Raw genomic sequence first — 14,353 nt, forward strand, 5'->3', positions numbered from 1 at the left:
CTAAATTAAGATCGTTGTGTGTGGAGGAAAACTAATACTGCACATCACCCTGAAAACACCAAGTACACCGTCAAACATGGTGGCGTCTGCATCATGCTGTGGGGATGCTTTTCTTCAGACTGGAAAGGTGGTCAAAGTTAATGGAAAGAATAATGGAGCAAAGTACAAGGCAATTCTGGAGGAAAACCAGTTAGATACTTCCCTTAACATACTGCCAGAGCTATATTGGAATAGTTTAGATTAAAGCATATTCATGTGTGTGAATATCCCAGTCACAGTCCAGACCGAAATCCCACTGAGAATCTGTAACAAGTCTAGAAAACTGCGGTTCACATTTGCTCTCCTTCCAATCTCGCTGAGCTAGAACGAGTTTGCACAGAAGAGTGGACAAAAATGTCAGCCTCCAGATATGAAAGCTGGTAGAGTCATACCCAAAGGTTTCCTGCTACTTTGTGTTGGTAAATCACAGAAAATCCAAATATAAAACATTTAAGTTTGTGGGTGTGACGTGTGAAAACTGTGGAAAAGTTCACAGGGCATGAATACGTTATCAAGTCACTGAATCTAAGGACCCAGTTCCTTTTAAAGAAATTTTATTGTACAATTATTTAGGTCTTAATTTTTCTCTTGCGTGCTTTTCTAGCTACGTATTGCTTATAGCTGGCCTCTTTTTTCGGTCTGGTAGATCTTCTTTCGGTCATTTTTGCGGATAACGATCTCGATTTCACAGAAAGTGGATATGAAATGTCGCGTTTTCACTGTATCAGTAAAACTGTTACTGGCGGAATGTTCGGTTGCCATAGAAATAGAATGTTTGGATCGTGACATCATGCGGCAGTTTGTGACGCCATCGCTCACTGGTCAGAACCACTTTCTGCAGGGGCGTATTCACCTCTTATTTAAAGTGCACCTGTCTTCTAAATACTGTTTTCGGATGCAGTCACATATAGTAATGATATCATGTATCATTTGAAGAAGAATATATTGAGTTTCACATGTTTTTTCATCAAAATAAAAAATAATTAAACATGTAGAAGACACCACCCTCCACCTATAATGTAAAATATGGTATCTTCCACTACATGTTGACAGCTGATTGGATAGTCATTTCACTGTCATGGCAAAATGGAGCGCGATTATTTAAAGCCCTCCCCTGAAGTTACCTCCACCCCATAGACTCATCCTAGAGAGACACGTTTATTCTAATTTACCTTATTAAAAATGTATTGTGAAACATGACACCAATAGAAAGTGGTCTGAGAGGCTATTTATTATAGGCTGCTGCAAATGTATCACCATAAGCTGTGCCACAAAACAAGATGAAGTATCAGAATGTGTAGCTTGGTATTTTTACATAGGACTGCAAAGCTATATTAACTCTTTGGTTATCATTATACAAAAAAGTAATTTGACTGTCATAGCAACATGGAGTGCAGTTAATTAAGGCCCTTCCCCCCATAGGCTCATCGTAGGGATACACTTTAATTCTAGGTTATTTTATTAAAAATGTTGTTAAAAACGTTAAAAATAATGCCGATTAAAAGTATTTTGCAAGGCTCTTTATTATTTTTTTTATATAAATCTAACAGATCAGCTTGTTTTGTAGCACAGCTGATGGTGATAACATATCAGAATGTGTTGTTTGAAATTTTTCATAGGACTGCAGATTTATATTAACTCATTGATTATCATTGTACACACAAGAAGCAATTAAAGGGGCTCCTATGAAAGAGTAAGCGGCCCACAACCAGTACATGTTCAGATCTCCCCTTTCGTCAATGCCTTCTGATAGCGGCCGCAGTTCGCGACACTGATACACCTAGACATGTGAGCGGCTTCAGAGAGGAGGAAAGGATCCTGTCTTCAATGCATCACAGAATAGATCAAGATCACTGCTGACAAGGGTCCAGTTCAGCCCCCTCATTTGCAAAATAACTTTACATTTCCCATTATTGCTGGTCTTCTATAACTCTAGAAAGGTACACGGAGTTTCTCTAGATTGCGATGTGCACACGTACTTGACATCTATTTGTGGTGTTCACATTTTCTGATTTGCCGTTTTATCTCTAGGCCACGACTAAGCTGGGAGATTTAATCAACGCTTTGGACCGGTTTGAGCCGCACAACGCGCATCTGTATTATAGCATGTCATTGGCCTTTTGTAGAATGGTAAGCGCTGCACTTCACATTTGTCATGTTTCCACATTTTTCAGTCCCCTAATATACTGTTTAGCGTGGAGCAAGCAATGAAGTGTTGGAATCCGAATAGACCTATGAAATGCTGTGAGTTGAGGCCAATTAGGCACAATGAGTCAAGGAATTTACTGTAGTTTTGCGCTGGGTAAATCAACCACATGTGCAGCTATCTTAAAGCTGCATAACACGGTGCACTGTTACCCTGACATTACAGATAAGGGAACCGTACTGTAGGAGGAGGACCCAAATCAAAATTTGTGCATAGGTTCAAGATAGTTCAAGGTATGTTCATACATTGCGAAAGTGGTGCAGGTGTTCTAGCTGCAGTTGTTGGGTTGGAAAATCTGCTGCTCACCTGCATGAACATCCTGGATTGGTAAAAACTTTGATTTTAGACATTGTCTGAAATTGCAGCCAAGTCTCATTAAAGGGGTAACCAGGCTCTGCTCATTTCTGTATCGGGAGGTGAGCTGGGCCGATATCTGCCCGGTCGCAGGTACGAGCTGCGGGTAAACAGAACAGTTAAACAATATGTGACACGTATTTATGAGACTTGTAGATGTCCATACAGTACGTGTAGCATCACAAACTATCCGGAGAGTGTGTAGAGCCAGATTACTTATTTAATTTAAAGAAACAGCACCACTCTGTTTATTATCGCAGCTCAGCCCTGTTTGCTTCAGTAGTCACGATGTATGGGAAAGGTCTTTGTTGTGCCTGGTACAACTAGGAAAAACGTGTGCCGGTACAACTAGGAAGAACATGTGCCGGTACAACTAGGAGGGACATGTTCCGGTATAACTAGAAAGGATGTGTGCCGGTACAACTAGGAAGAACGTGTGCCGGTACAACTAATAGGGACATGTGCTGGTACAACTAGGAGGGACATGTTCCGGTATAACTAGAAAGGATGTGTGCCGGTACAACTAGGAAGAACGTGTGCCGGTACAACTAATAGGGACATGTGCCGGTACAACTAGGAGGGACATGTTCCGGTATAACTAGAAAGGATGTGTGCCGGTACAACTAGGAGGGACATGTGCCGGTACAACTAGAAAGGATGTGTGCCGGTACAACTAGGACGAACGTGTGCCGGTACAACTAGGAGGGACGTGTGTCGGTGCAACTAGGAGGGATGTGTGTCGGTGCAACTAGGAGGGATGTGTGTCGGTGCAACTAGGAGGGACGTGTGCCGGTGCAACTAGGAGGGATGTGTGTCGGTGCAACTAGGAGGGATGTGTGTCGGTGCAACTAGGAGGGATGTGTGTCGGTGCAACTAGGAGGGATGTGTGTCGGTGCAGCTAGGAGGGATGTGTGTCGGTGCAACTAGGAGGGATGTGTGTCGGTGCAACTAGGAGGGATGTGTGCCAGTGCAACTAGGAGGGATGTGTGTCGGTGCAACTAGGAGGGATGTGTGTCGGTGCAACTAGGAGGGATGTGTGTCGGTGCAGCTAGGAGGGATGTGTGCCACTTGCACATTGAGGGCATGACATATTGATGTCATGTGTCATTATTGTTGAAAGACAGAATATTTTAAAGCTGTTGTCCACCATTGAAGACTTCATTTTTTTCTTTAACACATTTACTTCAGACTAAACATATTTTTTTCAATTTTGGTTTAATTTAATCTGCAGTATAATTTGCCCTTTTACAGACTCTTTTTTTCCCTGCACATTTAACTTTGATGTGGTGTATCGTCATAAATTACTTGAGAGGGGGTCAGAATAAGGCCACGTTCACACACTTTCAGTATTTTATATCAGTATTTGTAAGCGAAAACCAGGAGTGGAACAATCAGAGGAAAAGTATAATAGAAACCCATCACCACTTCTGTATTTATCACCCACTCCTGGTTTTGGCTTACAAATACTGATGTGAAATACTGAACATGGCCTTAGACTTAGAGTTATAAGCGTTTTGTCAGTTAACTCATTCTGTAGCCAGCAATAAACACTGAGACTGTAGAAAACAAATGGTAATTTTGTTTTATAAAAACTCAATTGCAAAAATTATTTTTGAGCCCCAAGTACATGATTAAAGTAAAAAAAAACAAAGAAAGGAAATTGTCCACATGAAGTGGCTATCCCGGTATTAAAATGCTCCAAAAACATGTATTCCTTATCTGTATGTCTTGCTGGAATTGTGTGCTTTAATGTTCATTGGATGTGACAGGAGATGCCGCTCATAATATCGACTGCAATTAAGTGGAAATCTGAACCCCCCCTTCATTTGTTTAATATAATTCTGCTCTAGTGTGAACGTAACCAACTCCTCCTTCAGCAAACCCAAACCTTGGTGGAACGTGCGGTTAATTTGGATCCTCAAGACGCTACAATGGCCACAGAGCTTGGCTACCAACTTGTTCTGCAAGGGCGGGTTAAAGAAGCATTAAAGTGGTACAAAGCGGCAATGAGTCTGGATGAGTCGAGCGTCTCCGCACTAACGGGTGAGAAGGCATATTAATGGGGGTGATCTAGAATAATTCTTATCTTCACAGCCAAAAGGCCCAACAATATTGAAGTAGCACAATACATATATTTTATTGTTCTTAGAAAATATCTATTAAAAGCAGCGTATAAGACATCATGTAAAGCCAAACTCGAGTTTCACCACTTCAGCTTCTTCTGGGGTGCGGCAATCTTTGAACGCCACATTATATTTATTCCAATTATCCGCGTCCACCCCAAACACATTATAAAAAGATTTTTCTGTATTTAAAAAAAATCACTAAATGACATCTGACATTATTCTGTCTGAACACAAACACGTGATGATTGTCATCATTCATTGATATATATTTTTTCCAGTCAATATGATTATAGCCATGGGAGATGTGGCTTATGTGACAGCAAATCTCATGGACAAAAAAATGATCGAGTAAAATAAAATTTGCATAATTACCGTAAGTCATGAAAATAAGAACAATCTTAACTCATGATATGAGAGAAGAAAGGTAAAAAAAACCATGAAGTGACAAAGATACAAAATGTAATTGTGTTTTATTTCAACGGACAGCTGAATACCGTACATGCTGCCTGATCCACGGGTGTATTTGACTCCGAAACATACTTTTAGGCTATGTGCACACGTTCAGGAATGTCTGCAGAGTTTTCCTGCACAAAACCGGACTTTTTCTGCAGAAAATCCGCCCGCGTTTTTTGTGCTTTTTTTTGTTTGCAGATTTTTTGCGTTTTTTTTTTCTGGAGCTTCCCAATGCAATAATATAGCGAAAAATCCGCAAAATTAATGAACATGCTGCAATTTTAACCGCAATGCGTTTTTTCGCTGAAAAAAACGCATCATGTGAACAAAAATTGCAGAATGCATTAAAAATGATGGGATGCTTATGCAAGGTTTTTTTTTTAGCGTTTTTTTCCTCGGAAAGCGGCATAAAAAACACGAAAAAAACGCGAAAAATCCTGAACGTGTGCACATAGCCTAAAATTTGCAGGGATTCAAGCTACATGGGAAAGTAGTCAGAGAGACAGGTCCCCGGCAGCTTCTTCCCGCCGGCTGTCAGTGATGGACTGGTCTCCCTTTGCTTGTGTGTTTTGGGAGAGACCTGTGATCACCGACACCGTTGGGGAGAAGCTCCTGTAACCCGCCAGTCTGACTAGTCTCCTGTGCGGCCTGTCCTCCAGCGACTTTCACATTATGTATTTCTATGAAACACTGCAGCGTTTCAAACCTCCAGTTTACAAAGAAGTGATGAGGAGCTTATTCCACTGGAGCAGACTGTCAATCACCAAATAGCGCCGCCCACTGGACTCATATGCAACTAAACAGGTGTTTCAATGAATAAAATACATGTTTTATAGCAGCGTTTCCCAGTATTATGTATATCAATGTGATAGCGTCTCCATCTCTATAGCATCCCGCATGCAGATCAGCCATTTTGTAATATTTTGTCAGAAACTGACCTGTTTTGCTACGTTTCGTAGGTATTATCAGATGTCAGATACTGGAGGGACAGCTACAAGATGCCGACCAGCAGCTGGAGTTTCTAATGGAGATTCAGCAGTCTATTGGAAAATCTGGGGTGAGTCAGAAAACTCCTGCAATGCGCCGTCATATGTGATCTGAAAACACTACCTTTTTTTGGGGAGGGGGGTACTTAAGCTACATTTTAAGATATTTATAAATTATCGTATACAAAACTAAACTAAAGCTGGCCATACACATTAGAGATCAGTCAGGTGAATGATCCTACAGCCTCCACTGTCTCTCCCCATTGCCTATCTATGCCTGTTCTGCTAAATGTAAAGTCTTTTCTTTTTCAGGAATTGTCTTACCTGCGAGCTGTTTTGGCTATGAAGAAGCAGAAGAACCAAGAAGAGGTTATCCATTTGTTAAATGACGTCCTGGACAATCACTTCTCCTCTTTGCAAGGGTTGCCTCTTAGTATCCAGTACTTTGAGATGTTGAACCCAGATTTCTTGCTTGAAATAATAAGGGAATATTTAAACTTTTGTCCCAACCAGGTAAAGTGAATCTGTCATTGCATAAAGATGTAATTTTGGTAAAATAAATTATTTTTTTTATCTTTGGCATATTGTTCAACCCTCAATGGTTTCAATTTGAACTTTTGTGGTCTCCATTACATGACATCCAGCCCCTTGCCCCCGGTGTATAACATCCGGCCCCTCGCCCCCGGTGTATAACATCCGGCTCCTTGCCCCCCGGAGTATAACATCCGGCCCCTCACCCCCGGTGTATAACATCCGGCCCCTCGCCCCCGGTGTATAACATCCGGCCCCTCGCCCCCCGGTGTATAACATCCGGCCCCTCGCCCCCCGGTGTATAACATCCGGCCCCTCGCCCCCCGGTGTATAACATCCGGCCCCTCGTGTATAACATCCGGCCCCTCGCCCCCAGTGTATAACATTCGGATCCTCGCCCCCGGTGTATAACATCCAGCCCCTTGTTATGTTCTCCTCCTTTACTAACATGACAGAATGTCTAGTCCATTCAAGGCATTTCTTCTTTACTTCAATTGTGAGTGACATTATTAAAAAAGTAGAAGCATTTAGAAACCACAGCAACATGGCCACAAATTGAAGCCAACATAATGTTATAGAGTGCGGGTCACCGAGTGCTGAGGGGCAGATGGCATAAAGTCAAAAAAACTTTGCTGACTCAATAACTGTAGTGTCTTAACCTGCTTTTGGTATTAAGATCAGCACAAACACTACGCCCCCCGCAGGGAGCTTCATAGTCGAGCAGCTGCATGATGCCTTACATCACCAAGCACAATGCCGGGCTTCAGATGGGGTGGTATAAAGCCACCATCACTGGTTTCTAGAGCAGTAGATACTTGTAATCTGAAGTGACTGATTAATCTTTTCTATCTGGCATCTGATGCAAAAGTCTGGGTTTAGCAAATGCCTAGACAATGTTACCTGCATGACTGCATTGTGCCAGCTGTAAAGTTTAGTGGAGAAGGGATGATGCTGTTCGGTCGTTTTTCAGGGCTCGGATTTTGCCTATTAGTTCTGGTGAAGGGAAAGCTTAATGCTTCAGCACAAGACATTTTGGACAATTGTGGCTTCCAACTTTGTGGGAACAGTTTGGGGAAGGACCTTTTCTGTTCCCCATTACTGTGCCCCAATGCACAAAAGCATCCCCATCCATCAGCTGAATGGATGAACTAAAGTGGAGATTGTGATCCCGGCCTCTCCACCAACATCTGTGTCTGACTGTACAAATGCTTTTTTGGATGAATTGGCAAATATTTCTGTAGACATCTCCAAAATCTTGTAGACCGTCTTTCCAGAAAAGGGAATATGTTATAGCTGTGAAGATAAAAGATCCATAGATGTAGAATAGGAGGTCAGAACAGCTCCTGTAGGTGTGATGTGGATTAGGAGGTCAGAATAGCTCCTGTATTAGTGATGTGGAATAGGAGGTCAGAACAGCTTCTGTATTTGTGATGTGGAATAGGAGGAGGTCAGAACAGCTTCTGTATTAGTGATGTGGAATAGGAGGTCAGAACAGCTTCTGTATTTGTAATGTGGAATAGGTGGTCAGAATAGCTCTTGTATTGTGATGTGGAATAGGAGGAGGTCAGAACAGCTTCTGTATTAGTGATGTGGAATAGGAGGTCAGAATAGCTCCTGTATTAGTGATGTGGAATAGGAGGTCAGAATAGCTCCTGTATTAGTGATGTGGAATAGGAGGAGGTCAGAACAGCTCCTGTAGGTGTGCCTTGGAATAGGAGGTCAGAACAGCTCCTGTATTGTGATGTTGAGGGTGGCACATTACTTTTGTCCACATACTGTGACTTCCAGTGGCAGTCACAAAATGCTGAGCAAAGAAGGATTTATTCGGTGTATGAAATTTTAAAGGGATTGCCCCCGATGATAAAAAGCTTCTTTTCCTGAACCACACCAATGTTAGACCGTACGCCGTATCTTCTATTGCTGTGCAGCTTCATTCTGTTCAGTAAGGTTGAGCTGCAGTAACAGACACATCCTATATTCGGGGTTGATGCTGTTTGTGAAAAATATGCCAGGCCTTTATATACTGATCCTGGCTTCACTTAAAAGGCTTGTCTGCTGTTGTTAAAGATATGTGTCCAGGGTGTAAAAAATAACTTTTACTCTCACTTCCAAGACTGGCGCTGCTCCTCTGCACCTGGTCTTATGCCTCTCATCAGTTTCTTGCATCTACTTCCGGTGCTGCACGCCATGTGACTGCTGCAGCCAATCAATGGCTGCCAAATCTACTGCAGACTTAACATTACCTTCAAACAGAATGAGAGAAGTTTCTTTCCATTTTTACAAAATGTGGCGGTTGCAGTTGATCTGCAACCAATGATTGGCTGCAGTGTTTTTGTGGTGCGCTTCACTGGATGTTGATGCCAGAATATGCAGGAGTCGGCGCAGGGGGCTGAGGGCAGAGAGAGCAGTATCAGTCAAGGAGATGAGTATACCGTATATACTCGAGTATAAGCCGACCCGAGTATAAGCCGAGACCCCTAATTTTGCCACAAAAAACTGGGAAAACTTAATGACTCGAGTATAAGCCTAGGGTGGAAAATGCAGCAGCTACAGGTAAATGTCAAAAATAAAAATAGATACCAATAAAAGTAAAATTACTTGAGACATCAGTAGTTTTTGAATATCCATATTGAATCAGGAGCCCCATATAATGCTCCATAAAGTTTATGATGGGCCCCATAAGATGCTCCATATTAAAATATGCCCCACATAATGCTGCACAAATGCTGATTATGCCCCCATAAGATGCTCCATACAGACATTTGCCCCGTATAATGCTGCACAAACGTTGATTATGCCCCATAAGATGCTCCATAAAGATATTTGCCCCATATAATGCTCCACAAACATTGATTATGCCCCATGAGATGCTCCATGTAGACATTTGCCCCATATAAAGCTGCACAAACATTAATTATGGCCCCATAAGATGCTCCATGTAGACATTTGCCCCATGTGCTGTTGCTGCGACTAAAAAAAAAAAAAATCGCATACTCACCTCTCGTCGCTCAGGCCCCCGGCACTTGCTATATTCACCTGCTCCCCATTCCCCGTTCTCTGCACTGACTGTTAAGGCAGAGGGCGGCGGGCACATTAATCGTGTCCTCTGACCTGAGCGTCAGTTCAGAGGACGGGGAAGACGCAGCGTCGGTGGAACGGGGGAACAGGTGAATATCGCGCACTGCGTTATACTCACCTGCTCCTGGCGCGGTCCCTGGTTCCCCGGCGCCGGCAGCTTCTTCCTGTATTGAGCGGTCACATGGTACCGCTCATTACAGTATTGAATATGTGGCTCCACCCCTATGGGAGTGGAGTGGGGTCCATATTCATTACTGTAATGAGCGGTACCATGTGACCGCTCACTACAGGAAGAAGCTGCTGGCGCCGGGGAACCAGGGACTGCGCCAGGAGCAGGTGAGTATGCTTAGACAGCTGCCACTCCACCTCCCCTGCCTGCCCCTGGGTATGACTCGAGTATAAGCCGAGAGGGGCATTTTCAGCCTTAAAAATTATACTCGAGTATATACGGTAAGTTGTTTTTTTTATTTTATTTTTTTTTTTTTTACTTCACCCTATTCCTATAAGGGTATCTTTTAAATCAGTCTGTAACCTTACTTGTTGTATTTAACTGAAATTAATTACCATATCTGTTTTACACAGCCAATTTTTTTTCTCTTCAGCCTCCGGCTGCTGGGCAGCCGGTCTCTCCCCTGTTGAAGAATTGCACCTCTGTTCTGGAAACTGTAGTAAAAACAGCTCCTGGCCTTCATCAAGCCGTGTTTCTAATTGCAAAGGTGAAATATTTAGCAGGTATGTCTAAACCTATAGTCTATCGCACTCACCATCCATTCAAAACACACAGTTAAAGGGACTCTGTCAGCACATAATGACTGTTCAAACTGAGTATAGGCGCTGGTTTCCCCATGGTGTGGCCAAACACTGAAATGCTATCACTTAAGCTGAGCACCCGGCGCCTATCGTTAAGGCTATGTGCACAGGTTCAGGATTTCTTGCAGAAATTTCCTGAGCAAAGCCGGACATTTTCTGCAAGAAATCTGCATGCGTTTTTTGAGTGTTTTTACCGCATTTTTGGTGTGGATTTTTCCGAAGGTTCCCAATGCAATAATATAGTGGGAAATCCGCAAAAAATAAGCAAAATTAATGAACATGCTCCATTTTTTACCGCGGTGCGTTTTTTTCACGGAAAAAAACGCATCATGTGCACAAAAATTGCAGAATGCATTCTAAATGATGGGATGCATAATGTATGCGTTTTTTCGCATTTTTATAGCGAAAAAACGCGAAAAATCTGCAACATGTGCACACAGCCTAAATACTACAATCATTTGAAAATGCCATCTTTTTCCGCAAAAAAACAAGATGCCATACAGCTCCAGCAGCAGAGAAATAGAAAAGTTATAGCTCTCAGATTAAAGTGATGCAAAAACCATTCTTTCTTCTAAAAAAAAAAATGTTTTTATTGTGTAAAAGTGGCAAACATAAAAAAATATAAATGTAGTATCCCTGTAATTGTACTGATCCGAAGAATAAAGTTACCTTAGCAATCTTACCACACGCGGAACAACTTAAAAAAAAAAAAAAAAAAACAATTCCTGAATTGCTGGTTTTAGTTCGTTCTGCTTTGTTGTATGCCCAAAAATGGTACCGATAAAAATGTTAACTTGTCCCGCAAAAAACAAGCCCTCATATGACTCTGTCAGCCAAAATATGGAAAAATTATAGTTCTCACATTATGGCGATGCAAAAATTTGTTTTGTAAAAAAATAATTTTTAGTGTCTGATTGCAGCAAACATAAAAAACTCTATAAATCTAGTATCGTTGTAATCACACCAACCCAAAGGATAAATATGTCTTATCACTTATACCGTACTAGAAAAAGCTTAAAAAATAAATAAAAACAATTCTTGTTCTGCTGTTGATTTTTTTCATTTTGCTTCACAAAGATCGCAGTAAGGCTCGGCGCACATTTATCCTGCGTTCTGCGCTGAGCACTTGCACTGGGGTTTCCGTGTAAATCTCAGGAATATGTTATTCAGACATAATCTCGGCAGAAGATTCCCTATATTGAGGCAGATCGAGAGCCTGTGGACGCCGTCTGACCTATGATCCGGCGGTGTGCGTCTTTTTAAGTGTGCGTATATGTACCATCGGCCATAGTTTTGTTCACTTCTGAAAAGAAAGACGTCCATGAAAAGAGGCCAAACGGAGTCCAGAGTAACTTTGCTGCCTCATTATAGTGAATGGATCCCTCGGGGGTTTTATCTGAATCGCGTCACTTAGAAATTTGGATGTCAACCTGATATAAGGGCTCAGCGCAGAGCGCTGGATAAATGTGATCCCAAACGTTATGTGAAATGTTCCTAACAAAACCTACAACTCAGTCCACAAACAAAGCAAGTTGCGGCTCAGCTACGTCATTTGTTAACGGAAATATAGGGGGCTTAGGCTAGGTTCACATTGCGTTAGTGGGTGATCGCTAACGGACAGCGTTGCACGGCGAAAATGTCGCAATTAACGCCGTGCAACGGGTCCGTTAGCGCACCCATTGACAGCAATGTAAATTTCGCCTGCAGCGCATCACTAGCGCGTGCCTTTTTCGGCTCGCGCTAGTGATGTGCCGTTCTTCTGTGACGCGCCTCGGACGCTGCTTGCAGCGTCCGCGGCGCGCCCGAGGTCCGTTCCCCGCTCTCGCAGATCGGGGATCTGCGAGAGCGGGGACGTTAACGCGACCCCTGAACGCGGCCCCTAAATAAACATTGCGTTAGCGCAATCCGCTAGCGCTAAACGGATTGCCCTAACGCAATGTGAACCTAGCCTTACATGTTATTGGTAGTACAAAGGCTCTGGAAAACCACTATGGCTCCTCTGCCCCCAAAAGAAATCCAGCGAATTCTCTCCCAAATCCAAATGCCCTCTCCCTTCTGATCCCCACATTGTACCTAAACCACATTTACTGTCCACATGTTTGGCACTTGTAGCGTTGAGAGCCCGCCTAATTTACGGGTGCATGTGTCCAGAAGCTTGAGCTGGGCACAGTGTACTGGCCACTACAACGTACTGGTCACTACAACGTACTGGTCACTACAACGTACTGGTCACTACAACGTACTGGTCACTACAACGTACTGGTCACTACAACGTACTGGTCACTACAACGTACTGGTCACTACAACGTACTGGCCACTACAATATACATAAGCACTACAATGGCAGATTTGCAATTTTCAATCAGCAACATCCACTGCTGCTTGTTGTTGGAAAACAGCCATGGAGTCGGAATTGTCACTAAACCTGTAGATAAATTCGCAAAGGTATAATTTCCAAAATCGAGTCATGTGAGGGGGGATACTTCTCCTCTAGCATTTAAGGACTCTGTATATGGAGTCCACAAACTATTCTGTGACAATGTGTACTCCAAGAGGCAAATAGTGCTCTGTCCTCCGTACAGCAACATATGGAGTATTTGTACATTCAGCAGAAATTGAGGGACACATTTTGGTGCCATTTTTACTCATTTCCCAGTGTGAAAATCTGGGGCTAAAATAACATTTTTGTGGTAAAAATGTATATATTTTTTTCCTTCACTGCCCAATTTTGTGACACACCTGTGATGTCAAAATGATCACCGAACCCTTAAATGAATTAATTGAGGGGTACAGTTTGTAAAATGGGGTCACTTATGTGGAGTTCTGCTATTCTGGCATTTCAGGGGCTCTGCCAATATGACATGGCACCCTTAAACTAGTCCAGCAAAATTTGAACTCCAATACGATGCTACTGCCTGGCTGAGCTTTGCACTTGCCTCAAAAGTGGTTTTCGATCACATATGAGTATTGGCGTACTCAGGAGAAGTTGTGTAACAACTTTTACCTTTCTTTTACTCCTATTATTCCTTTTTTGAAAATTAAAAAGTTGAGGCCAAAGCAATATTTTATTGAAAAAAACTGTAATTTTGTCAACAATGTTGGAAAAATTAGATATTGCTGATTAACTTTTAACCCTTCTAACTTCCTAACAAAAAAATATTTTAAAAAATGGTGCTGATGTAAAGTAGACATGGTAAATGTTATTTATTTTGTGTGGTATAACTATTTGGTTTAAGGGCATAAAAATTCAAAGTTTGAAAATTGCGACATTTTCTGAAAAATGTTTCACTATTTTCATAAATGAACACAAATTATATCCTCCAAAGTGTACCACTAACATGGAGTAGAACATGTCAGGAAGAAAACGATCTTCGAATCACTGGGATACGTTGAAGCGTTCCAGAGTTATTGGAACTGTAAATAGTCAGAATTGTAAAATTTGGGCTGGTCATGAAGGTGATGACAGGCTCGTGGTTCAGGGGGGTTAAACACGTTTTCTGAACACTATCGTTAAGGATTAATACACTTAGATGTCTTAAAATTATCTTGCCATTTTTCAGGTGTGTTAAGAACCGTTCCATCCACCTCTTGTGTCTCCCCTTTTCCTCATAGATTGTAAGCTTGCGAGCAGCAGGGCCCTCATTCCTCCTGGTATCTGTTTTGAACTGTGATTTCTGTTATGCTGTAATGTCTGTTGTCTGTATAAGTCCCCTCTATAAGTTGTAAAGCGCTGCGGAATATGTTGGCGCTATATAAATAAAAATTATTAT

The 14,353-nt window shown here is 42.2% G+C and overlaps 1 protein-coding gene across 1 annotated transcript in view; it reads left to right on the forward strand.

The window, feature by feature from the left end:
- TTC21B (tetratricopeptide repeat domain 21B) overlaps window positions 1-14,353 on the forward strand; it is a 96,373-nt gene that overhangs the window by 40,016 nt on the left and 42,004 nt on the right. The window contains exons 8-12 of the mRNA XM_077272802.1: window positions 2,071-2,169; window positions 4,450-4,642; window positions 6,138-6,235; window positions 6,477-6,677; window positions 10,376-10,505. Of these exons, the coding sequence (XP_077128917.1) occupies window positions 2,071-2,169; window positions 4,450-4,642; window positions 6,138-6,235; window positions 6,477-6,677; window positions 10,376-10,505 (721 nt within the window). The remainder of the gene's footprint in view (window positions 1-2,070; window positions 2,170-4,449; window positions 4,643-6,137; window positions 6,236-6,476; window positions 6,678-10,375; window positions 10,506-14,353) is intronic.

The sequence above is a fragment of the Ranitomeya variabilis genome, chromosome 7, assembly GCF_051348905.1.
Source record: "Ranitomeya variabilis isolate aRanVar5 chromosome 7, aRanVar5.hap1, whole genome shotgun sequence".
NCBI classification, from domain to species: Eukaryota; Metazoa; Chordata; class Amphibia; order Anura; family Dendrobatidae; genus Ranitomeya; species Ranitomeya variabilis.